A 25,246-nucleotide genomic window follows, 5' to 3' on the forward strand; every position below is an offset into this window, starting at 1 on the left:
CGGATTTTGCTTTTTATTTCTTTAAATCACAAATGTGAATCTGTTAGTTTATTTAAAAAGTGGACTCCTGGGTTTGATCATGCAAAAGTGGGGAAGATGAAACACCATGGGGTAGACAAGCGCCCCTAACAGGGTTACGTGTTGGTCACTTCTTGAGAATAACTGCACGCCCAATGGAGAGCAGCACCATTCTTGGACATGTTATGAATCGATAAATATTCCAGACCGGTCACTTCAAATGATTAAACTGAGCAATGATTTATGTGACAATTACATAGAAATAAAATGGAGAAAACCTGCAGTTCAGATTTTTAAAGCCTTTATTAATCCTGTTTTTTATTAGTGACTAGCCCATCTAGGACACCTATTTATTTCGGGGCTTCAATTTGTTCCCTTGGGGCTCGTTATTTTGTCCCTTTGCCATTAAGTCTTAGAAGCTCTGAATTTAGCAATGACTTGCCTAAAGATTCATTTGGCCGAGAACACTCAAATCTGCTCGAGAGCATGTTGTTCATTAATTTGGGCCAATTTCCAGGATCAGGTTTCAAGTCCCACTTTTATCCTGCAAGGTTCTCGTTGCTCAGATGAAGCTTAGGGAGCCGGGTCACTCAAGGAACCCCAATAATGCACTTCAGCACTAGCTGGAGAGACGTCTTTGATCTCTGGCTCCTTCTCCATTAAATACCAATCTGTCACTGAAATCTATTACCTAAGAATTAAAATTTAATTGTTAAAATGGAATCTCTTCCTTTCATCACCCAAACCCACAATTCTTGCTTTAAGCTGAGGGCAGGGGTTAGGATTTGGGATCGTCCGAGAGAGGTCACATGCCCTTGACTGTCCTAAGTACCCCCAACCCGTCCTCCCAAAGCCACCAAAATGCTGAGTCAACCTCTCTCACGTGCTGATGAAGAGACACTGTTAGTGGGAAGGATGTGAGTTTGGGGAGGGAGGGAGAGCCACCTCCTTCAGGTCCCCCAAAGTGCAGAGACCCCGAGGGCAGCAGGCGTGAATCTCGGTAGAAAACGCAGAATCAACAAGACACAGAACACAGTCAAGTACGCACTGACATCAGATCTGTAAGTTTATTTGCTCAATGTACGACGGCTACATAATGACTCACATTCATGATATTCCATCACTGAGGAAAACCGCTAAGAATGGTCCGTGTGTGAAATAATTCCTTACAGAAACACGGAGTTGAAAAATAATCACTGATTAGACCTTAAAAATAGTTCACTGCATAACATGACAAAAAGCACAAAGGCTCATTCCAAGAACATAGTCATTGTTCTCCTACACTGTGATAGTTAGAATCTCACCGTGACAACAAACACCAGACATTAAGATTAAGCTAATACTGGTGCTTCTTTTGCTTTGTTTTCCTTTTTAGAAACAAAATAAGATATAATTGCATGTCACTATAGCAACATCCATAACAGATCAATTTGTTACGATCACTATTTGGTAGAGCGAACTTTACCCCCAAAAGAAAAAAATAAATTAAAAAACTTTAAAAAATTTTTGAAGACTTAATTTTTTTTTGTCATAGGAATACATAACATCTACAGTATAAGTTAATAAATCTCAAGCTACTGTATAGAAATACAACACTAGCATGCACAATATGGTATCAATAGAGTAATGGAGGAGCAGTCATTTCACTGGAGAAACAGTATCATAGGCAAGTGCATTTCTTAAAAAACAAAAATAAAACAACAACAACAAAAAAATTAAAACCAAAGAGGAAAGATCAATGAAGCTGCTTAAGAATCCAATCCCCATCCCCACTCGTCCCAGCCTCTGTGTGATCATGGTCTGAAGGGTTCACTAAAAGCAGCCAGAGCCAAAGCTGAAGTTTAAAAAAAAAAAAAAAAATAGGTTTTGTAATTCCAGTAAATTACTTCCAAGTTATACAGGTAGGGACAACACTGCTCACATCTGAACATGAATTTAAATTATTTTAAAGTAAAAAAGAACCACACCCCCTCTCCTTCCCATCCAAACTCATCACTCCATGGCATCTACTCAACGTATCAACTGGCAGCGTAAGCAGGAATCCAGACTTTTTCCGTTTGTCCTTTCAATAGGGGACATTGAATTGGGATTTTCCCTCTAGTTCATGGAGATGAATTTCTAAAGGGAGTCACTGGAGGGAAGACTATGTGATGTTACACATAATACATTTATTCCACGTTACAAGAATGATTTCTTCTGACTTCACTGGCATTTGGGTCCAGTTTTCACGATTATAAATTTTGGTATATCAATTTAGCAGAAATATTTGTCAGCTATTTTTTCATTCAATTAATTACTTATTCCTCTTTAAATGAGGGGACAAAAAGCCAAAATAACTGTGACCATGAGACTTCAGACACATTATGGCAGTTTTTGAGGAAAAAAAAAACTGAACATAACACATAAGCAACACTGATATATCATGTTTATTGATTGGTTTCTCCAAAAGGACTCGAAGCTTACTGGAAACCAATTGGTGACAAGAGTCCTGCATCTTCCTTCTATCCCAATCAAGTAAAGCTCCATCTCCAGCACTCAGCACAGTGCCAGGCACATAGTAAGCACTCGATCAATGCTTGTTGATCTACTAACTAAATTAGAAGGAAATGGGAGTCAACCTCCAATTTCCTCTGCTTTGATTTTTTGAAACGTTGGAAAGGTCAAAAGAAAACAAGCCTTTCAGTTAAATTTATCAGGTCATGATCTGTATCCATTTATTTTCTGATTAAATAAATGAATTTGGGGGATGGCCGGAAGGGGCAGGGTTGACATTTCCCTTTTTTTCTATAAGAATGGACAGGTGCAGGGCTCCCTCAATTTCCTAGGGTCGTGTTCATATGAACCTCGCTCTTCCACTGTGGATTTCTCTACCAAATGGACTTCTAGCACCTGAAGTTCCTCTCACTGTACCTACCCCAGGCCTCCTAGAGGGGCCACTGAGCTCACACATAATCCAACAGGTGACCGATGCCATGGACTGAAGGTACAGTGAGAGAGAGTCAAGTGAAAGGGGACTGGCAGTGTAATCCCTGAGGAAGGAGCTGTGGTGCCACCCTGGAAAACCAACACAACACGTGACATACAGAACTGAATTTTCTCTATTTTGGGGGAGAGGGGCAAGTGTTTACTAGAAGTAGGCTTGAGGAGAGGGATTAAAGTGTTGTAACTAGTTTTGGTGAGTAAAGAGCAGGAAAGGAAAAAAACAGAGGACAAATCCCATCGCCACTTGCCAAGCACCTGAAGTTACCCACGAGCCCCGCCGTAGAGCGGCTCCGCTGCCCCCCCCCGCGAGCCACTGGCTGCCGGGGGAGCGCAGGCTCAGGAAGAACAGAACACCAAACACCCAAGCGAATGATGGACACGAGAGATGGCTTGATGTCACGTATGGCTGTCATGTAGAATACTGTAAACTGTAACTTAGTGTCAATACTGCAAAGCTAACGGGCGTCTCGGAAGTTAACGCGGCCTCGTCTTAAGGCTACAAAAGCCGCCATGTTGGGGATTGAAGCGATGCCAGGACGGGTAGCGTGCACCACGAAGTACAGCACTATGACACAGGAACTATACACAGCACCCACAACTCAAGACATGAGCACATGAACATTAAAAGAATCAAACAAAAAATAGAACTCTTACTGGAACCACAGAACTTATTCAAACGAGGGCCAATCCATTCAAGTTGTTTTTTTCATCTTAAAACCCTATCACTAGCAATAAGTTAAATCAAAGACAGCTCCACTCGGATTAATCTACAGAACAGTCCGTATGCCAGCGTGAGGCTGCCACTCCACACCCGCACAGCCAGCCCGACTCTCCACTAGTGGTATTTTGGCAAAAATGTCAAAGAGGCAATCAAAGATAGGCCGTGGGTTCCTCCCTGGGAAGGTCACCCCCTCCCTTCCCCTCCCCCACCCGACCCCCCCCAACTTGTGGGAAAAAAATAAAGACTGCAGTAGTAGCATCAGCGTGCGGCTGCCAGTCCACCCGGGGGCTTAATTGTTGCCTTCTCCGCCGTCGTCGTCTTGCTGATCACTGGTCCAGAGCGTTAGGTTGTCCCGGAGGAGCTGCATGATGAGGGTTGAGTCCTTGTAGGAATCCTCGTTGAGGGTGTCCAGCTCGGCGATGGCGTCGTCAAAGGCGGTCTTGGCCAGGTGGCAGGCCTGCTCCGGGGCGTTCTGGATCTCGTAGTAGAAAACGGAGTAGTTGAGGGCCAGGCCCAGCCGGATGGGGTGGGTGGGCTGCATGTGCTCCTTGCTGATCTCGTGGGCCTCGCTGTAGGCCTTCTCAGAGGACTCCACCACCGTGGCCCGCTTCTCTCCCGTGGCCACTTCTGCCAGGTAGCGGTAATAGTCCCCCTTCATCTTCAGGTAGAAGACCTTGCTCTCGTACTGTGTCTCGCTGCAGTTCTTGATCAAGTAGTTGTCCAGCAGGCTCAGGACGTCCTGGCAGACGGCCTCCAGCTCCTTCTCAATCTTCTCGCGGTAGGCCCGGACCATCTCGATCTTCTTCTCGTTGCCGTCGGCGGACGTCTTCTGCTCGATGCTGCTGATGACTCGCCAGGAGGAGCGCCGGGCCCCAACCACGTTCTTGTACGCCACCGAGAGCAGGTTTCTCTCTTCATTGGACAGAGGTTCGTTCAGTTCGGTCACCTGGGTTGGGAAAGACAAAAAAGACAATCGAGTAAAGGTGATATTAGTCACTGCAAAGCACGTTTTACGCCATTGTTCAAATTGAAGACAGCCATTTAACAAAGAGAACCTGCACAAAGGAACAAAGGCAGAGGAAGAAGAGAGGGGCGAGAGGCATAAAACAAGCACAGAACCTCGAGATACCGTGTCCCAGGAGTCTGCCATCAAAATCTGGTACCTTAAACAAGAAGCCTAAATCAAGCATGTTAATTTATTTTATTTTTTAAAATTTCTTTGGGAAGTTTCTTTTTAAAATTTTATTTCTTATTATAGCTTTTTATATACAAAACATATGCCTGGGTAATTTTTTAACATTGACCCTTGCAAAGACTTCTGTTCCAACTTTCCCCCTCCCCTAGATGGCAGGTAGTCCCATACATGTTAAATATGTTAAATACAATATATAAGTATATTAATTTAGACCTCTGTTTGGGGATGTGACAGATGTGAACAACCATTGTTTCCATATTCAGATACTGTATCAAAAATCTGATGCTGATTAAAACCCAGCCTTCTCCCCATTGGGAAGAAATAACATTTTCACCCAGTTAAAACTCCAAAGAAGAGCAATCTATGTAGAAACTGATTTCTGGGACAAAGATGGCAAAGCAAATTTAGAGCCAAATTAAGAAAGTCAACAGTAAAAACAAAAAAAAAAAGTCGTCTTCTACTTCTCTAGACTGCCATCTTAATATTCCAATAAGTGAGTTGATTACACGTGCAGTCACATGTGCACACATGCACACACATTGCCTCAGAAGAGACATGAGGCTGACTTAGATCTGACTTCATTCATGAAATAGCAGCGCTTTGTTACACTACACAAGGTTTTACTAGCACCTAACAACACTCATACGCCCTTTTATTATGAAATTAGAACCAAGCTCAACCTGCCATCTGGGGGAGGGGGTGAGGGGAAGGAGGGGAAAACTTGGAACAAAAGGTTTGGCAATTGTCAATGCTGTAAAATTACCCATGCATATAACTTGAAAATAAAAAGCTATAAATAAAATTTTAAAAAAAGTTAGAACCAAGCATCTTTCCCTTTAAGGCTTCCATCTTTAACCCAGTTTATACAATTTTGTGAATTTAGTTTCAATAACATCACTTAACATTAATATAGCACAAAGTTTTCTCTTCTGGGCTACCTCCCTTCAGAATAATGTGCAAACTCTTCTGTTTTGTGGTAGGAGAAACTCCAAAAAGCAAGCAATTGGGCCACGCCCTAAGGAGTCAATCTCATTGCCCACAATTCCCCAGACTGACTACTTGGAATCCCATCTACTTATGTCCCTGTTTATGCCATACACTAGGGAAAGGAGGAAGTGTGGAAATGTTGCCCCCAAAGTCACAAATGACAACAGCTGAAATGTCTGACCATGTCATTCTCCTTAACCAAGTAACAACTCATTCTTATCACACCTGTGTGAGGGAGGTGAGCAAGGCAGGAGATAGGCAGAATCCCCTGTCCAGAGGAAGGCAAAGCACAGAAAAGGCTGGGGGCTGAATCCAGAAGAACATCCAAGTTCTCGGACCTCCGGCTGTGGTCCTTCCATTATACAACCCTACCTTAAAATCAAGTTTTGCCAAGCTATATTAAACTAAATTCTGGCCTATCAAAACCCATTAATTTGTCAGAAATTATGGAAACAGAACATCATACTAGCTATAATTCTTTACAATGATAAATCCAATCTTGAAAAGCTTTGTTTGCCAAGATCTCATTTCAGCCACTACTATAAACTACATACCATTTAACAGATATGTAAAAATTATATTTAAAAAGGACCTCAAAAGCCCTGGTCACCTTTCATCTGGCAGAGGGAAAAAAAGCCAAAGTCCAGGAGTTAAGTGATTTGACTCAGTCCACATAGGAGAGTACTTAAAAAGCCTAGATTTTAATCCAGTACCTATAACCCCCTCCCCCCCGCCCAATCCAATTAGTTTTTTCCTAATGCCATGTTTGCTCCATGGTCTGATTCTCCTTTCCAGTGTTAAGAGGGTTGTGGTGCTGTCATCGGGCATAATGTTTATTAAGGATTCTCTTCCTTGACACATTAAGGGACACAGCAATAGCAGGCTGCAAAGATGGACAGGGCCAAATGCCTAAATTCCCAAGTGTGGAGAAATCCTCAAAATGTTAACCTCCCTTCCACAATCCCCCCACCCCAAGGCCAGACTCAAACAAAGCTAGATCACCCTCACTCTTTCAACACATCAGAAACTACAGAACTATGCCATTTACCCTCTTGTCCAGCAGCTACCTTTGTTACTTCCACTGTGCAAACTCGTCTCTTTTCGATTTCTCTCCCTGGACTGGTTCCGACTGTATAGCAAAAGCCTCCTACCTGATTAAAGTTTTTCAGCCTCTAGACTCCCCAACCTTTCAATTTGGCTGGCAAAGTAGCCCCAAAATAAACTTTCTATTATCTTTGCTATGTTGCTCCCCTGTTCAAATTCTTTTATTGATTCTCTACTGCCCTCAAAATAACACCCAAATTCCTCAGTTTGTGGCAGAAGAGTCTGTGAAAATCCCTTTGATCCCACCTTACCTATTCATCCCCAATCTCCACTGGTTCTCAATCTTGAATACTCTGGGACACAATCTTTGTATAGTCCCATTCCTACCACTAAAAAAAGATCTCTGTCATACTTGGGGATGGGGAGAAGAGGGTTAGAAGAGGAGCAGAAGGGCAATAGATGTTAATGCTATGCTATTAAAATCTTATTATTCATGACTGACAGATGAAATTTACTAGTAAAGTAGCCCTTTGTTAAACAATTAAATGACAATAAACAAGTTTATTAAGAAAAATATTGTATAAAAGTCATACTCAAAGGCGTTTTTTAACTAGACAAATTTATTGCAATATATTGCTAGCACTTGTGGATTAGTTTATTTGATCATTGACTATATAGGTCTGGAAAGCACACGGGATTATTAAGCACAGCACTCCTTGCTATAATATAATATCTCTTTCACTGCAACATGAACCTTGGGTGCTCAAGACTACCAAGATTAAGTTCTGGCCCTTTCCCTAAATCATGCTGCCCTTATTGGAAGGGCCAAAAACTATTTAAAGCCCCAATTGCCTCACCACTATATATCATAAGGCCTTCACCAAATAAGGATTTCTTCAGAGGCACTCAAAAGTTAGCAATCTGCACTTATAGAAAGAAGTACATTTTTACTAATTCTCAAGCTTTTAAACTGCAACATTATGAAATACTATTACCTTTAGATCTAGTAACTCATTCCCATTCGGAAAATCCCCAAAGATATTTCTCTGCCAATAAAGTTCAGACACAAGATCCTTTAATTTCTAAACACGGAACTGTGTCATTCAGCCCTTAAACAAGAAACTTAACATCTATTAATTTGGGGTGAGGTAGTCACTTGAATGGGAGGGAAAGGGTATTTTTTAGTAGGGGGGGGATAGATATTTATGTTTTAAAACTTAACAAAACCAGTTTTTAATTCAAAATAAAGTCTAAAACTCTTGAACATATCACAATTTACCACTGGGAGTTTAGCAAGAAATGTAGAAAAAGTACAAAGTTTTATTCCCCAGAGTTTTTCTGCTAAAAAAAAAAATTCTAGCTCAAGAATTCACTCAATTGGCTCCAATTCTGAGATATACACAATCCTAGTTCAAGTTGAAATTTCACTTAGTGGGTCAAAGGTGCCAAAGAAAAAAGGCTGTGAGGAAAGGGTAACCAATCTCTATTAATCATATCAACAATTTATTACTAAACTGCTATGCCATCATATGTGCAGCACACAAATGGATAGCAAAAGTAAATAGATCTTGGCCAAGAGTTGCCTCATCAAGGAAACTTTGCTGCTCCTGGAAGACATTTTCACTTTTCATTTCAGCAATGAATACATTATTCGTAAACTTTCTAACTCCTCAGCTGCCAGAAGAGATATACATCAAGATTTCTCTTTCCAAGTAAGATTAGAGTGACCTGGAGAGACACTGCACACCCATTAGAAAGAGTAAAGTAGAGCATAACTGAAGCTCCTGGGATCCAGAGGCCCTTCTATCCTGTCTAGGGTTAGATACAGAGATCTGCTCTCTACAAGCCCAACACCTATACAATGAGCATTTGTTTTGAGAGCTCCACTGCCAAAAGCAGAGAGCAGACTGGTCTGCTTCCGAGAAGGCCCTGTTAACATATGGCCAATTCTTCCCATAAAGATTCGTTCAAAGATGGAACTGATATCTATCCTCTGCAACTCCTAGTCACTGTCCCTCCTTTCATCCCTGGGGCCATGCAGGACCTCTAGTCAATCTTACCTAGACTGGCCCTTTAAAAATCAAAAGACAACTCAAGTCATTCTTATGCTAACTGATCACGAATTTAGGACCTTACAGCAGTTTTTACAAAACATGACTTCAATATAGTCCCCCTTATCAAAGCTGCTCATTAATGCCCTCTACAAAGAGAAGGTACAACAGAGCACTCCAGAGAGTTTAGGAGCTGTAATAACACTAGCTAAAAGGATGAATTAGCTTTGGGGGGAGAAGGGATGCTCCATTACCCTGTTGATTCATATTGGGTTTGCTGAGTAATACTCCCTCCAATTGTCCATCCCCCATTTGAAGAATAGCTCACCAGATCATCTCTAGTTGATGGAGATTCTACATAGACTCCTATTGTTGTTATTGGTTTAAAATTCTGCGATTGTCTCTGTTTCCATGTTACACATTTGCAAACATTATAACTGGCAAGAGTAGTAGAACAGAAAAGCATATGGATCACTGCTGATACAAGTCAAATTCTTATACTCAGTATCTTTATAGGCAGAGGGTGAAGTGAACTTTCTGGAAATTTGGTCATTTGTTTGGTGCATATTAATTCTAAAGTTGTCCCTTACAAATCTAAGAACAATTCAAGAAAGATTTATTCTGGGGCTCACTAGGTGGCAAAGTTAAGTGCTAAGGAGATGGAAAGAAATAAAACCATGATTCTCTCTCACAGCATATACAACTAAGGACATATACTAAGGAGACAATGTGATACAAAAATAGTTTGGGGTTTAAGTTCAGACATTTGTGACTTTAGCCAAGTCATTTGCATTCTCTGAACCCGCTTCCTTCCCTGAGAAATGAAAGGGATGGACTAGATCAAGGGTTCCTCACCTGGAAAGTGACCTGTTAAAAAGTACTGATATTCACACTTAACAATTTCTTCCCCTTATAATCCACTGAATTTAAAAACATCATTTTGCACTAAAGCATTGTTGGTGGAACTGTCAACGGATCCAACTACTCCAGAGAGCAATTTGGAACTAAGACTAAAGGGCAATCAAACTGTACATACCTGTGCATCCAGCCCTGCCACTACTAGGTCTGTCCTCCAAAGAGATCACGAGAGAAAATAACTCATATATACAAAAATATTTCTAACAACTTTTTGTGTTTGCAAAGAACTGGAAATTGAGAAAATGATCATCAATTGGGGAATGGCTGAACAAATTGTGGTGGATGAATGTAATAGAAAACTATTGTTCAGTAAGAAATGATGAGCAGGCAGATTTCAGAAAAGCCTGGAAAGATTTATATGAACTGATACTGAATGAAGCAAGCAGAGCATTGTACATAGAAACAGAAACATTGTGTGATCAGCTATGACAGACGTAGCTCTTCTCAGCAATACAATCCCAAGATTCATGACAGAAAATGCTATCCACATCCAGAGAAAGAAGCATAGAGTCTGATGCAGATCAAATTATATTATTTCCTCTTTTTTTCTTTCTCATGATTTTTCCCTTTTTGTTCCGATTTTTCTTTGACAAGATAACTAATGTGGAAATATATTGAAGATGATTGTACATGTCTAACCTAGACCTGACTGTCTTGGGGAAGGGGAAGGAAAGGAGAAAATTTTGGAACACAAAAGTCTAAAAAAGTGAATGCTAAAAACTATCTTTATATGTAATTGGGGGAAAAATACAATACTATTATGAGGTAAAAACATGATTCTGAGAATGGGTCCATAGGCTTCACCAGCCTATCAGTGACACACAAAAAAGGGGAAGAAGTTCTGGACTGGAGATTGTCCAAGGTCCTTTCCAGCTAGTCACTGACAGATCTCACAAAACTACTACCAATATAAAACTATGGCCTTGTTTTACTTCTCAACTCCCACTAAGCACCTAATAGAACATAAATGTCCCAAGAGCACTGTATCTCCAGTATCTGGCAGATAATACATTCATCAGACAACAATAGGAAGGATGAATTTGAAATAAGAGGATCGATTAAGAGGTTGTTACAATAGTCAAGTTTGGTGGAAATAAGGGCTCTGGATGAAGAGAAAGATAAATTAATATGACAGGTGATTACTTGTGGAAGAATATAGAATACTACATTAAGGAAAAGCCATAGTAAGAGTACAAAGATGGCTAACACTGATGAAATAAAGGAGAAGCTAACAGGATAAGGTATTGGAAGTGAAAGGTTGTTCAGTTTCAAATATGGAGTCTGAGGGGCAGGTGGGCACTTAAGTGGGAGAGGGACAGCTTGACAGAGATCTACGGCTGAGGCTCAGGTCTAGGGATAAAGATTCATGCAGAAGGAAGAGGATCGGACTATTGTGGAAAAAGTTGAGGAAGAAAACCCACCTTCCTTCAACACACAGATTTATAGGGATTTACCAGAAAGGGCTCCTGACCCGATAGCAGATTATGGTGCTTCTGGTCTTACTGTGCCATTGTTTTTGACTGTGAACAAGTCATTTCACTTGGCCTAAGGTTCTCCATTGATCAAGCAGAGGAGCCCGGACCACTGTTCATTACTAGGCTAGGGAGCTACTCATTAGGGGTTCGTGCACTTCAGAGACTGCCAGGTAGTTGAATTAAATAATTATATGTAAGCAAGCAAACATACCTGTTATAAACAAAATGTCAGACTTGTAAGTATTAAAAGTATTTTTCAAATTTCGGTAGATGCTATAACATAAATTCCAACAGGAGTTTTTAGGCATTATGTATTTCTTGATGTTGAAAGCAAAAAGGGTGCTCATGTTCAACAAAGTTGTAAAGTGACTGAGGTTCCTTCTTGTTCTAAACCTATTTTGTTCCCAAGGCTATAAAGAGTCAATACTTTCATTTTTGTGAATCACTAATGCCAACAATGTGCCTCTAAACTTACATTTCTGTTAATGGGTAGAAAATGTTAATTAGACACAAGCAAACAGTTTTTCTTTTATCCTTTCTAGTAAATGAATTTCTTAAAGCATCACAAACATGGAAGACAGGAATACTCAGTGTTGGAGACTATGCAGAAAGATAAGCACCTGATGTACTATGGGTAGAGCTGTGAATTGGTGTAACTATTATGGAAAGCAATTTGGAATTATTCTAATAACTCCCATGTCTCTACTCTGACTCAGAGACCTTCATCCCCCCACTAGAAGGCATACATCCACAAGAGGTCAAAGACTATAAGAAAGGTTCCAGAAATATGAAAATGACAAAAAAGACCTCACAACGGATGCTCACTGACTGATGAATGGCTAAATAGACCGAGGTATGTAATGTTTTTGGTGAATATGATGACTACAGAAGCATGGGAAGACTTCCGTGAACTGATGCAACGGAAATAGTAAAACTGGGAAAACGAAATGGGACTATGGCTTTGGAACATCAAGTTTTGGGATTTGTTTACTGATTTTTTGGATTGTTCTCCTGCCCGCCTGCTTTTAACTGCTTGTTATAATGGAAAATTCTCTGGCAGGAAGAAGGGAGACTCATAAATACAAGTGATGGAGAAAAAAAAGAGCTATTAAGACTAAACCGCTTAAAAAGTAATACAGATATATTGCTTTCAGGTTCCTAATCAAGATGACTAATTTCATTAACTGTTCATTATAAAAGCCAATTAATGATATCCAGCCTTTCTTGGGGTATAGCCAGGGCAAGGACCCAATTTCCTGACTTCTATCCCAGGACTCTTTTCATCACAATCAGAAGCATTTTATAGTGTGGTAAATGAACAGCACTGCAAATCAATATTCTTAAGAATCTACACATCCTGACTGCCTTCCTGTTCTCTCTGTGAGTTCCTATTAAAAGGAAAATAAAATGAGAACATCTTCGAGTTACCCATTTGGTCCTTTCTTCAAATATTCCCTTTGAAGAACTATAAAAGAACCCAAGGCTCAGGTAAAATCAATTTCATAGGCAGTTGGAACTAGACTCTACAGGAAGGGACAAAATGAGCAACTGACACTAGCAACCACAATCGGGAGGCTAGAGAACCACTATAAAGCTATATATAGTACTTTTTAATAAAAACATCTTGTAATTCCAACCATGAAAGCAAAGGAAGATACATACTGGGTGCTTAGTCCATTAAAATTAAAATACAACAGAACCTGAACTTTCTTGCTGGAAATAAATGTAAAGTTGCAACAAAATAATTTCCTTCTGTGGCATGCCAAGATTCAGCTTCATCCAAGATTCACCATCATCATCTTGAAAATGAACAATTTCTGCTCTAAAAATTACAAACAAAAATTCTATGGCCTATTAGGGAGCTAACAATTAATCACTATAGAAACTTTGCTTTATCTAAATATAGTATGTAAATTATATTAAAATGCATGTATATTTACTTGAAAATATACATATATATGTATACACACACACAAAATGAATGAATGAAAATATAAAAAACCTTAGCATGAGAAGGTTCACAAGACAGGATTTATTTCAGTTCTAAATTCTATCATTACATTACATCCAAAAACTGCCTTGGAGATCCCCTCTGTTTAGTTTTGCCTTTAGTCTAGCTTTTATTCCAGTTTAACCATTTAAAATACATATTCTAAAAGCACTGGTTTTCTCCTAACACTGGAAGAAGTGTTCTCTGTCCCCATCTGGACTTCAATGGTTCCATTTGAAAAATATGATCAGCATGAGTGTCCTTTTCACTAACTTTTTCATAAAAATGAGCTGTTGTGCTCCCCAAATAAATAGAAACAGAACATTTTGGTGACCAGCTTTCTCGTACCCAGGCTCTTTGAGGTTAGAAATGGTGGTTCTTGGATGGCTACAAAAGGCCTTGTGCCACAAAAGGTCTTTAAGCTTGAGTAGCCCGGCCACACTTAAGCTTCTAAGGTCATCATTTTCGTATCATCATGAGATATCTGTATAAGACTTGTGGGGCAGATTCCTTTCCACATGTTCCTCTTTTGTGATCCCTTTTCCTTTTTAAGCCTGCCCTTAACATTTATTTTAAACCCAATTTAACTAGGATCCTGCTGGGCTAACCCAGCAGCTTTGGGTCAAAGAAGTACAACAGGAGCTGCTCTATCTCTAACTTGAAGTTCCTATAAAGACCAGAAACATCTATTTAGTTTGACTTATATATGCTATGATTAGCAACAGACTACCTCCTCTGCGTACCACATCCTCAATTCTAATGTCCAAACTTCTGGTCCAATTTAGGGTTCTCACAAAGAAAATACATCATCAACAGGCGTGTACCACTAGTTCTTAGGGCAAAATAAAATCCTGATGTGGCTAAATATCTGACCTTCCCTGTGTGCCCTCTGTGACCCCACCCCCTACTGTGGGCTACTTGCCCTTCTGCACACGACAGCCTGTTTCCTACTTCTGCAGTTTGCTCCCCTCCGTCCCCTCTCTTACCCCCCCCCCCCCCAATTGAGAATTCTCTGTTCCTTCTGACTTTTAGAATCCTTCAAGGTCTCGGGAGCCAACTTCCTTGGAAGCTGACTTCTCATACCATCTTCTATGAAAAGCCTCCATCCCAGGGGCTAGCCATGTTCTACCCCGTCTCCCCTAAATAACTACATATTTTTTATTTACTTAGTGTACAGACTGTACCTTTTTAAAAGTAGAATATATAAGTTCCCGGAGGGCATTTTTGATCAACCAGTGCCTAGCACCTGCAAAGCACTTAATATGTGCTTGTTGATTGATTGCTGAATCAATTTTCCAAGAATAAGATTAAATCATTCATTAGGGAGAGCACAGGAAAGCAAAAATAAAGAGAGATTAGAAAACTCATGCTCTAATTAACTTCATCCTTGTCCTTGGGTGGGGGAGATGTGGGGAAAGGAGACAGAAAAACCAATTCTACTACAATGCAGGCATTAATTGTAAATGATTATCTAAGATGGTATCAGATATTAATATCAAAATTATGTCAGACTTTAGCCTATTATTACTGAATCACCTATACAGTCATTAATATGAGAACCAAAAATGTGGCTACAAAAATTATTTAGCAATACAATACATGATAAGAAGAAAATTGTAAATACATACACTTTGTCTAGAGGACCCAGTACTCTGAATTCCACCGAATGAAATGTTATTAGACAATTTCCCATGTTTTGATGTAAAGAGAACACACATCAAAATAAAATTCATCAATTAACTGATGCAATCTCAATTAAGGACAAGTGTCCACAAACTATACACTTGAAGTGTAGGAGAATTTAGGGCTATAATAATGACCAAAGATGGCAGAATTGTTTTGGAATGCTTCCCTGGGGAGTTACAGAACTCATCTAAAAGATACCATCTAGTAGACTTCTAAAACAGCTCCACACAAGTCATTCATGTGTACAAAGATCTGCATTTATTTACTCCTTCAGCCCAGGAGCACAGGTTAATTGTCAACCTAAGAGATGACTGACTTTGAATACACAATAAATAAATGGCAGTTTAGTAATTATACAGAGTAGTACTGGTGACTGCTAAAGAAACAGAACAAATTAAAAAGCACCACATGAAGTCCAAGTCAAAATAGTAAAAAGAAATTAATAACTAGTAAAAAGACTAAACTAGGAAAAACTAATTAGCTTTTAACAAGGTGATTTTTTAAAGAAGCAACATGTGGGATATAAAGAAAAAACACATTCCAGATTATAAAGAGAAATACTACAAGAACAATTATGTTATAGAAGATCTGAGAATGTGACATAACTGTCAAATTTTCAACTAGTTTATTGCAGACTAAGAAACAATTCCTAGGAGATGCTCTTAAATTTTAATCAAAGAAAAGATATTATAACACTAGATTAGAAATAGTAGTCCTCTAGGAAAAGCAATTTCTGACCCTACTTTATGCGTCTTCCTGATTTTCTTCCTCTCTGCCTCATGTGGAGGTAGCTGTGAATTACCCAAGTGCTGAGAAGTCCTCTAAAAGGCAACAATCGAATGAAATGTACAGCCACATTGGTGTTTTGAAGACTAGCTCACTCATAGAAAGACTGGTTACCAGGGGTTTGACTCCCAGGTATTTTTTGAGAGGGGAAAACGGGGAGTTCATCCAAGTTCCTGCAGGAGCACCCAGAAAGGTTATAACCTGGCCTACGAGAGGTAATACCTATAAGAAATCATAGATTCTTTAATTATTATATTATTATAAATTTGGTTCATCTGATGGGATTCACTTAAAGAGCTTAACTGATGATTATCTTTCCAACCAGATATTCTTTTAAGGTCCACTTCTATTCCAGACAATTTTTGTTTTTACAGTGTTGCCATTCACATCACAGTTCTAACAGTTAAATGGTGATAAAATATGATATTCCTCTCATTTCCAAAATTACTGGCATCGTCATTAAGAGCAATGAATGGTCTGATCAGATGTTAAATATTTAGAAAGACAACATGATACTTTCAAAGACATGCAAAAGGCAGTTTATATACACAGTTCCTATCCAAAGAGGTAGCCAATGATCAACATCTTCTCTTATCTGGACTCCCTGAAACACCATCTTTGTTTTGAGTTTCACCAATTACACTATTTCTATTTTAAAAATCTAACATATAAACTGGGCATTATACAGATTAACTTCAGTTTTTGGTCAAGATCCTTTAGACTCACAAGATTAGCCCCTTTTCTCTATGTAGCCTTAGGTGTGTATGTAGCTAGGTGATAAATGATTATAAAAAGCTAAACTGTTTCTGAAGCCTCCTGAAGACTTGATTCATGTGGAATCATCCAGTTTTTCAGTGCTAAAGAAATGCATCCAAGTCCCCAAAAGGCAAATTAAACCCATACTGCAGCTAAACTGACTTCTTGTTGATTAAGCTGTTATACTTCCTCCTCAGCTCCTCAACCTCGAGGCCCCCCTGAAGGGTCTGATGCCAATCAAAGTGAAGGGGCTGTCCTTGAAAATGAAGGCCCTTCCCTACTCTTCCGTCACCTTTTTAAGAGAAAGAAAGCAGCTCCTCTTCTCCCAGCTAGGGATGAGTTTTAAAGGTGGCCAGTTAGGAGTCCACACCACTCCCATTTTAAATCACCTCAACTGCTAAGAAATCAAAAAAGGACAAGTATGGAGAGCCCTTCCCCTCAGCTTTTACCCCCCCCCACCTCCGGCTAAGGGTCTCATCATTGCTGCTGGGTGGAGGCGGGGGGGGGGGGGGGGGGAGAAGAGTCATCAGAGCTGGAACCCCTCATGAATGTGGCTCTACCTCTGCTGTACTTTAGAGACAGGCCAATCCATTTTTTGTTAGCTCTGCTGGCTTTTCTTTGGAAAACCTAAAACAGTCTTCAAGATCCCAAACCCTCAGGCTTCCTTTCCAACCAATCCTCAAATGAATGCAAGTCCTGGGCCCCTCCTAGTCTGGTCGCTAGCTTTCCTTATCAATGGCCTTCCTAAACCAATCCCGGTAGCCCTGACCATACATTCTTCTCCACACATGGCTTGATCAGAGAATACTGGAGTCTGTGTCACCTTATTCCTGGAACTTACCATTTTATTTCTAACACTAGACTGCAATAGCTTTGTTTGGCTGTTCCCCGCTAGCACAGGTTACAATTGGCTAATCTGATACTGTAATACAGTCAAGTGAAACTGGGTGGTACTGCAGCAGACCGAGCACCAGGTCTGCAGTCAGGAAGGATCAGACCCTGTTGTGTGACTCTGGGCAAGTCACACTGAAGGAAAGGAAATGGTCAAGGAAACCTCAAATGAGTCATTTAGAGTCAGATCTCACCCTCAAACTCCCAGACCTTGTTCAGACAATAAAAAAAATACCATCTTTTTGAATCCCAATGTAAGACTTTACATTTCTCCCCACTGTACTTATCAATACAATGTTTTTGGATCCAGCCCATTCCCTCTGTAAGTGCTAAGGAAGCAATCTTTATAATCTTATCCAAAGACCTTAATTTGGCCTATCTCCTGTTTCCTTCTGCAATGGGGAGACTGGAAAGACAAAAGCTTTCAGTGTGTTTAAAGCAGTAGGACAGTCTCACTGGTCCAGGGCCAACACAGACACCCAAAATTGGCATAAATAGTTAATGGCTCACTCTAGTTCCGCAACAGGTAACTAAAATACCAAACTTCAACACACAAGAACACTCCTCCCTCCAAAAGCGGTGGTTTCCCAAATTTTTTAGCCAGTCTTCTCCATAACCCCAAGTGCCTCATGTATCCCTGCCCCCACCTTCCTGATACTCTCCCAATTCTCCTAATGGCTTCCTACCCTTCCCTTGATTTACGCTCTCAAACTCCAGGAACTATGAGCACTGGAACAAATCTGTATCAAAGTCCACTGGCGGGGTGTAGAAGGGTTACTTGCACTTCTGGCGACCCACGCTGGGCCTTCCCTGCTGAGGCAGGATAATTATTCATTCATTACCTTTTGGCTGAGATGCTGGATTGCTGCAAAGGGGACAAGAGAGACTCAAACCATCCTAGAATTCCTCTTTAGAAGTGAATTTCTTTCTGGAGCCGAGTCCTGGTCCCACAGGCAGCTTATTTCCTGGATTGAGGTTCTTGCTCCAAAGTCCTAGTGACACAGCCATCATTCCTCTCAAGAGAACAGAACTCCAACCAAGCAAATTTTAGGCATCATAATTCCTTCCCTCAAGCCCTATACTAGATCAGATTTAAATCCCGGTGCTGCCTTCTTGCTGGCCCACTGCAGCTGCCTTTTCACACTCAGCTGTTTGGGGGGGTGGGGGTGGGGGGAAGAGTGCTCTCTAACTGTCCCTCCTCCACTGCCAGCTGCCCACTGTGATCACTGTCATATTCCCAGCCCTGGTAACAGTCCTACTAGTGACAATTATTGGAGATGAAAGGACAATTCACATCATACTTGGTCCTCTTGGTCAAGCTCAGAGACTGCTGTTCTAGAGGACAAAAGAGGGAAAACTAATGATTTGTTTGTTTTCATGGCAAAAATGTTTAAGTGAAAAAAAAAATTCCTTTTAGTTCCACTAAAAGATCTGCATGTAAAATTTGTGCCCCAATTGCCTAGATATGATCAGAAATAACGTCCTCCATAAAGCCATGTTCAATCCAAACAAAGAAAAATCTGCTTATGGAAGACTCACGAGTGAAACACACCTATATGTAGGTAAGGGTGCTCACTTGTGCTGAAAGGTTATTGCAAAGAGCATCTCTCAAAAACTGAACACCGGGCAACAATTGGCAGAAGATGCCTATTGAAGTTCCGCACGATTCCATGACTGGCACAAAATGGCTCATTTCTATTCAAAGAGCAAATGTCTCATCATTGTCGACTGCAAGCGCTTTGGCTGCAACAGGAGGATAAAAGGTAGCTTTAAACAAAGTATGCAGTTTCTTTACGTTAAAAACATACTGTGACCTTTGCCCCTCTGTTCACAGCCGTAACTACAGAATGTAGTCGGATTCTAGAAATCAAATAAAAAGCCATGAGGCAACCAGAAGTAAGGTTCTGTTGGGCTACTTGTTTTCTGGGTAGTGCTGTTTAGGGGGACAGAGGTAAAGGTCAAGATGGACAATTTCATGGACACACATCTGCCAAGCTTTCTGTAACATAGTCTTAAGAATTGACTGTGTAAGTGGCTGCACAGCAGGGTAAAAGGATAGACAGGGTCAGTCCTGGAGTCAGGAAGGTCCGAGTTCAAATCCAACCAGTGACACACACACTGCCTTATGTCACAGGATAGTCACTCAGTCTCTGAATAACCCAGGCAACACTTTAAGACTAAGTTACAAAAGATAGTGATCTGCATCCACAAAGGATGTTTCCACACTTCAAAGGTACAAGCAGAAAAATAGCGTGGTCACACCCTAGCTCGCCTGATGGAGAAAGTGGGCTTTTATAAAGGGGACAGAAGGGAAAGAATCATTAGTGAGATGGGGTATTTGTACTTTTCATTAAGAGGCTGCTAAACAACATTCATATTCTGTTCCTAGAGAAAAAAATTCTGTTCCAACCTGACAGGACCCAAGTGCAATATTTTTTTGTGAATCCTCACATTATCAGACAGTAGAGCATCCATTAAGGAATATTCAAATAGAACTGGAAAGAAATGCTTCCTTAGAGGTGGGGGGGAAAAGAGGGGGAAGAAAAAGAGCTTTTCAATACATTTGAGAAGTTTCTAAGTCAAGGTTTGGACTGAGGCTTGGAGTCAGACTCCAAAAAAATTCAACTGGGTGAGCATCGTGTGGTTTCTGGGTGCTGACTAGCATCTTTTAAACAGAAATCCAACATTTAGCACAATGTCGGGCACACAATAGGTACTTAAACATTTGATTGATTGATATGTAAACCAAGCAGAATCAGGTTATGTTTCTACCTGGCTTGTTGCTTCCAGCCATCAATATATTTAAAATATTATAAATATATCCCTATTTGCTATAAGATTTTATTTAGTATATTTCCTTTCTGGGCAATGATAGGAACAGCTGGCTTTCTACTGGATTTCGTACAATAGAAAGCTAGAAATTTTTATCCTTTGGCATAAATCCAGAATTTGCCTTATTTGAAATTACTTCTAAAATATTTTTAGAATATTTTCTAGAATATTCTAGCTAGAATTTTAGCATTTAGAGAGAACTTTAAGAATTGCAAAGCACTTATAAATATCCTTGTATCATATCACATATGTATGTGGGTGTGGAGATATCTATAGATATATAGGTATTATCACTATCCCCACGCACATTTTACAGATGTGTTAACTGAGGTAAAGAGGATACTTGACTTGCCCATGTTCATAGAGTTGGAAACCGAGGCTGAATTTGAACTTGGGCCCTCCTGACTCTAGGTCCATCCCCTGAAATCTGACCATAATCCTATGGACACTCAGTAGGCTAGCTTCAGTTTTAGATTTAAGTAGAGGCTCTTCCTACCCCTAGTTCTCCATCTAAAAATTTAATTTAAGGCTTAAAAAAAGATGAGCTGAATAAGGATCTAGATTATCAAGAAGACAGGGATCTTAAGGTTGACTGAAATTTACAGAGTGAGCCTCATATCTACCCCTATCACTCCACGGTCACCATCAACCCACCTTTGAGGTGGATAGTTTTTTTCCTTAAGTCCAGAGAAATTAAATTGTTTGTACTCATGATCTAATTAATTAGCAATTCAGTCAATCAATCAATATTTATTAGGCACCTACAAAGTTCCAGGCACTGTACTGAGTGCAGGTCTCTCCTGAGTCTGAATGTGTTATCCCATAGGGGTTCTCTAATCAGCTATGGAACTCCAAGGTCCCAAGAGGGAAGAATTCCCATCACTTGAAATAAGGGTTGGCAGACAGCCACCTCTCTGAAAAGCCTGCAGAGGTATTATTACTCCATTAGTGATAATGGTTATTGATCCAGCCATCCTGGAATACATGCAGTTTAAAAAAAAAAAAAAAAAGCAAATTTAAGATATAAAGATTCCGAATTATCAAGTTATACCAGAAAGGTGATTTCTTTAAAATCAAGGAAATGTCCAAATCCCTTGTGAAATATAATAGGTTAAGATATTGAAGGTTTTAATTATCACTCATAGATTCCTTTTCTTTCCCAAGGCAGTTGCAAGTAGCAGCAGCCTACTTAGAATTATTAACTTCTTAGCAAACTACCACAAAACCCAAATATAAAAAAGGGATAGTCACAGAATATGAGAAACAGCAAGGTGCTCTTCAAGAAAAAAAAAAGACATCCATTTAAATTCGAGAGGAACAGTTGGAGAAAAAGAATTATCAATTCAAATCAATTTATATCCTTCTCAGATATTTCATCATTTTTCTTTTGAGACACCCACAATACAACCACTGTTGCTTTAAGTACCTAAATAGTGGGGCCAAGATAACTGAGGCAGAATGACACTCAACCATGACAGCTAGAAATAGTAGCCAGTACTAGTGGAGGGCTCAGAACAAAACCTCTTCCATAAGGATGACAGCTAATATTTATACAGTGCTTATCATGTGCCAAGCATGATGCTGCTGAATTTTACAGTTCTCTCATTTGATCTCTGTAACCACTCTGGGAGGTAGGTGCCATTATTATCCCCATTTTACAGATAAGGAAACTGAGGCAAACAGAAGTTAAGTGACTTGCCCAAGAAATCGCGAGTTTCCTTTAGTTCTGTTCCATGCTCCCTTCCCCCATCCTAAAACAAGTAAGGTTACACAGCCATTATATGTGTCTAAGGCAGAATCTGAATTCTGGTCTTCCCAACTCTAGGCCTGGCTCTGTATCTACTGAGCCATCAAGCTGCTATAAATCACACTAAGGAGGTGAGATGTGAATGCTGGTCTTCCAAAGGTTTAAGACTGCTGCTGAATCTTCCATACCATGTGAACACTTTTCATAAAAACATTTCCCATTATTCAAGCCCACACCCCATGATTTGATTATTGAGCTCTATTACTACAAGGCCCGGGTATAAACCCATCTTTTTTTTTTTTTCAAGCTTATGTTAAGTTCATTTTGGGGAGAAATTGTTAAAAACTGAATCCAAAGGTAGTGTAAACATGGCATGAATTTCAATTATTAGCTGCTTATCAATTGCCATTTGTATTCCATCGTTTGTCATCTTACAAAATGGCTAGAGACGATATTAAAAATAGAAAGATGATCAGTCCCAATGTACATCTGGAGGTCACTGATTAGTATGTCTAAAGGCAAAGCGATCCTGTACAAATATTCCAGACAGCAGACCCACCCATCATCAATCCTATCCCAAATTTCATTTTTCTCCAGTTAAGGTACATACAATCACATTTCCAATCCCACTTGGCTCCTGTATTATCGCATTTCTGCATTACCTTGGCCATGGGCCATTCGCACACTCCCTACCACCTGGGCGCATTGCAGCCTCGGTGCCATTATGTGTGACATCACCGTGTTGCTAAGGCAATGAGTGCGAGGTCATAAGCTTTCCTGCAAAACTGCAAATGAGGAAGAGTTAGAAGGTTGGAAAGACAGAACAGTCGAGACAAATCCCTTGAAGATGAATGCCTGTTAAAACGCTGGGGCTAATGAACTGAAAAAGAAGAAACTGAGGTTTGAATGTAGATTAAAACCCATCAATGGTACCAAAATTATGTGGAAATTCAGATTAGAGCATCCACCCCCAATTGTAACCTAATTCTGGCAAGGCAGCTTCTACCCTCACAATCCTCTTCTAAAACGTCTAAACATAAAAGGTTTTAGCATGGCCTACTTTAATGATCCAGTTCAACCTACAAAGGTAAGACTGAAATCATAATACATGGGCTTGTCCAATTGAAGAGGGGTTCTATGATAGACTTGGTTCATTCTGTCATCTGGTTTTAAAATCGGAATATTTTTGATACCTTGGTTACATAACTGTATGCCTTTGTTATCTATTTGTCAGGGATACCTGAAAGGAGCCGGTCAATTATTAGGAAAACTGAGGCACCCCCATCCCCCCCACCCCAGGTCATGCCATTTTTCCAAGGTTCTTTTGGTCTCCTTCCAAGCCTTCCTGCCTGCCTCCCTCCCCCGTCCCCGAGCATGCTGACACGTTCCCCCTCTGATAAATGTAAGGTTACTGAGAAAATGCTGCAATATAGGCAGGCATCTGTGCACCAGACAGGCTGCGACATTTCAAGATCAGCATTCCCTTTTCATCAGCAGGAGGGCACACTCCAGCCTTTTCTTTATTAAAGGGAGAAAAAAAAAGCTCAGACCTGTCTCACGAAACAAATAAAAAACATTTTCCCCCTTTCAAGCAACCCCTCCCTCCCTCCACCCAGTCTAGCCTCTCTGCAATATGACAAATGCAGAATCTTCTGGAATGACTTGATACTGCCTCCCACGATCGCTTTGTTTGCAAGATCAGATCAGAGAGATGATTTTTTTTTTTAACTTATAGGGATTTCAAAAGATGTGTGCCTGCATTTAAAAAAGAAACAGCAAATGTCATAAATTCAACCACTTCCCTCAATGCATAATCTTTATTTTTAAGAGGAAATACCGCACGTTTCAATTGACAAGGGTAAGGGGGGGGGGGGGGGAGGGGGGAGGGGGGGGGGGGGGGGGGGGGGGGGAATGGAGATACGTCGAGACAATGAAAAGAAAATGATAAGATGGTAAAATGCCCCCCAGCCCCCGCCCCTCCTCCCCGAAGGCAGGAAGAAGTGAGGAGAAGGAGGGGAGGGCGTTTTTAAAGAATAAACTGAGCAAATAGAAGCCACGCACGGCGATCTCGGAATGATTAGGATTTTTTTTTTTTTTTAACAACTGACCCGGGATTTTTCTGCCTCCCCCCACCCCCTCTCGATCCCCTCCTCCTGAATTCCTCCTGGGCTGGGGTGGGGGGAAGGGAGCGGTGGAGGGAGCAGGCGGGCGAGTGAATGGGAGAGGCGCCGCCCAGACCGACAGAGAAAGAGGAACCTCCGAAAGCGACCGCATGGACGCGGCGCCCCCCCCCCCAGCCCCACCCCACCCACTCCCGACACCCCCCACATGGCAGGGAGGGCACAAAAGGGACCCCCCCCTCCCCCCGCTCTCTGGCAGCCCGGCGGGAAAAGATGTGGGGGGATGGAGGCCTCCCGCCGGCCACTCGCCCTGTCGCGACACGAGGCCCTGTCGCGATAGGGCTCGGGTCGGGCCGGGCGCTGTCGCGACAGAGGGAGGGGGCACTCACGTTCTTCATGGCCGCGGCCATGTCGTCGTAGCGCTCCGCCTGCTCGGCCAGCCGGGCTTTCTGCACCAGTTGTTCGCGGTCCACCATCTTCGCGGGACGGCTCGGGCCGGCTCCTGCGGGGCTGCGGGGCTGCGGGCTGGGGCGGCGGGGAGGGTGCGCGCGGCGAGGGCGGCGGCGGCGGCTCGAGCCCGGGCGGCGGCCCGACCAACCACGTCGGCGGGACGGCGGCAGAAGTTGCTGCGGCTCCGGCTCCTGCTGCTGCCGCGGCTGCTACTGCTGCTGCTGCTGCTGAGGCTCGTGCTGCAAAGGAGGAACCCGGCGCGAGGCGGCTGCGGCTGCTGCGCGTGCCGCGGGAGAACAACCCCCTCCGACCACGCCCACGCTTCAGACGTCAGCGCGAGGCCCCGCCCCGCGCCCCCTCCCCCCCTCCGCTTCAGCCTTCTCGTCCTACCCCGTCACCGCCTCGCCCAGGCCTCCTGGGATACGTAGTTTTCTTAACAGGGAGCGAGCGCCCTGACATCGGCTGGGCTGATGCGGAAAAGACTACGCTTCCCAGGAGGCTTTGCGCAGAGATCCCCGGTCTTTGAAGGAGGGGAGAGACGGGGTACAGCGAGGCTGTTCGCTGCGGGGCACCTACAGCAGGAGGGAGGGGCCGGGG

General features: G+C 41.6%; 1 protein-coding gene across 1 annotated transcript; it reads right to left on the reverse strand.

Annotated features, from left to right (window-relative positions):
• Window positions 1-1,059: 1,059 nt before the first annotated feature.
• YWHAG (tyrosine 3-monooxygenase/tryptophan 5-monooxygenase activation protein gamma) lies at window positions 1,060-24,974 on the reverse strand. The gene is made up of 2 exons (XM_031968001.1): window positions 24,589-24,974; window positions 1,060-4,667 (listed from the first exon to the last, which is right to left on the reverse strand). The coding sequence occupies exons 1-2, from the start codon at window positions 24,673-24,675 to the stop codon at window positions 4,011-4,013; spliced, it is 744 nt and encodes a 247-aa protein (XP_031823861.1). The 5' UTR covers window positions 24,676-24,974; the 3' UTR covers window positions 1,060-4,010.
• Window positions 24,975-25,246: the final 272 nt, after the last annotated feature.

The sequence above is a fragment of the Sarcophilus harrisii genome, chromosome 4 (genome assembly GCF_902635505.1).
Source record: "Sarcophilus harrisii chromosome 4, mSarHar1.11, whole genome shotgun sequence".
NCBI lineage: Eukaryota > Metazoa > Chordata > Mammalia > Dasyuromorphia > Dasyuridae > Sarcophilus > Sarcophilus harrisii.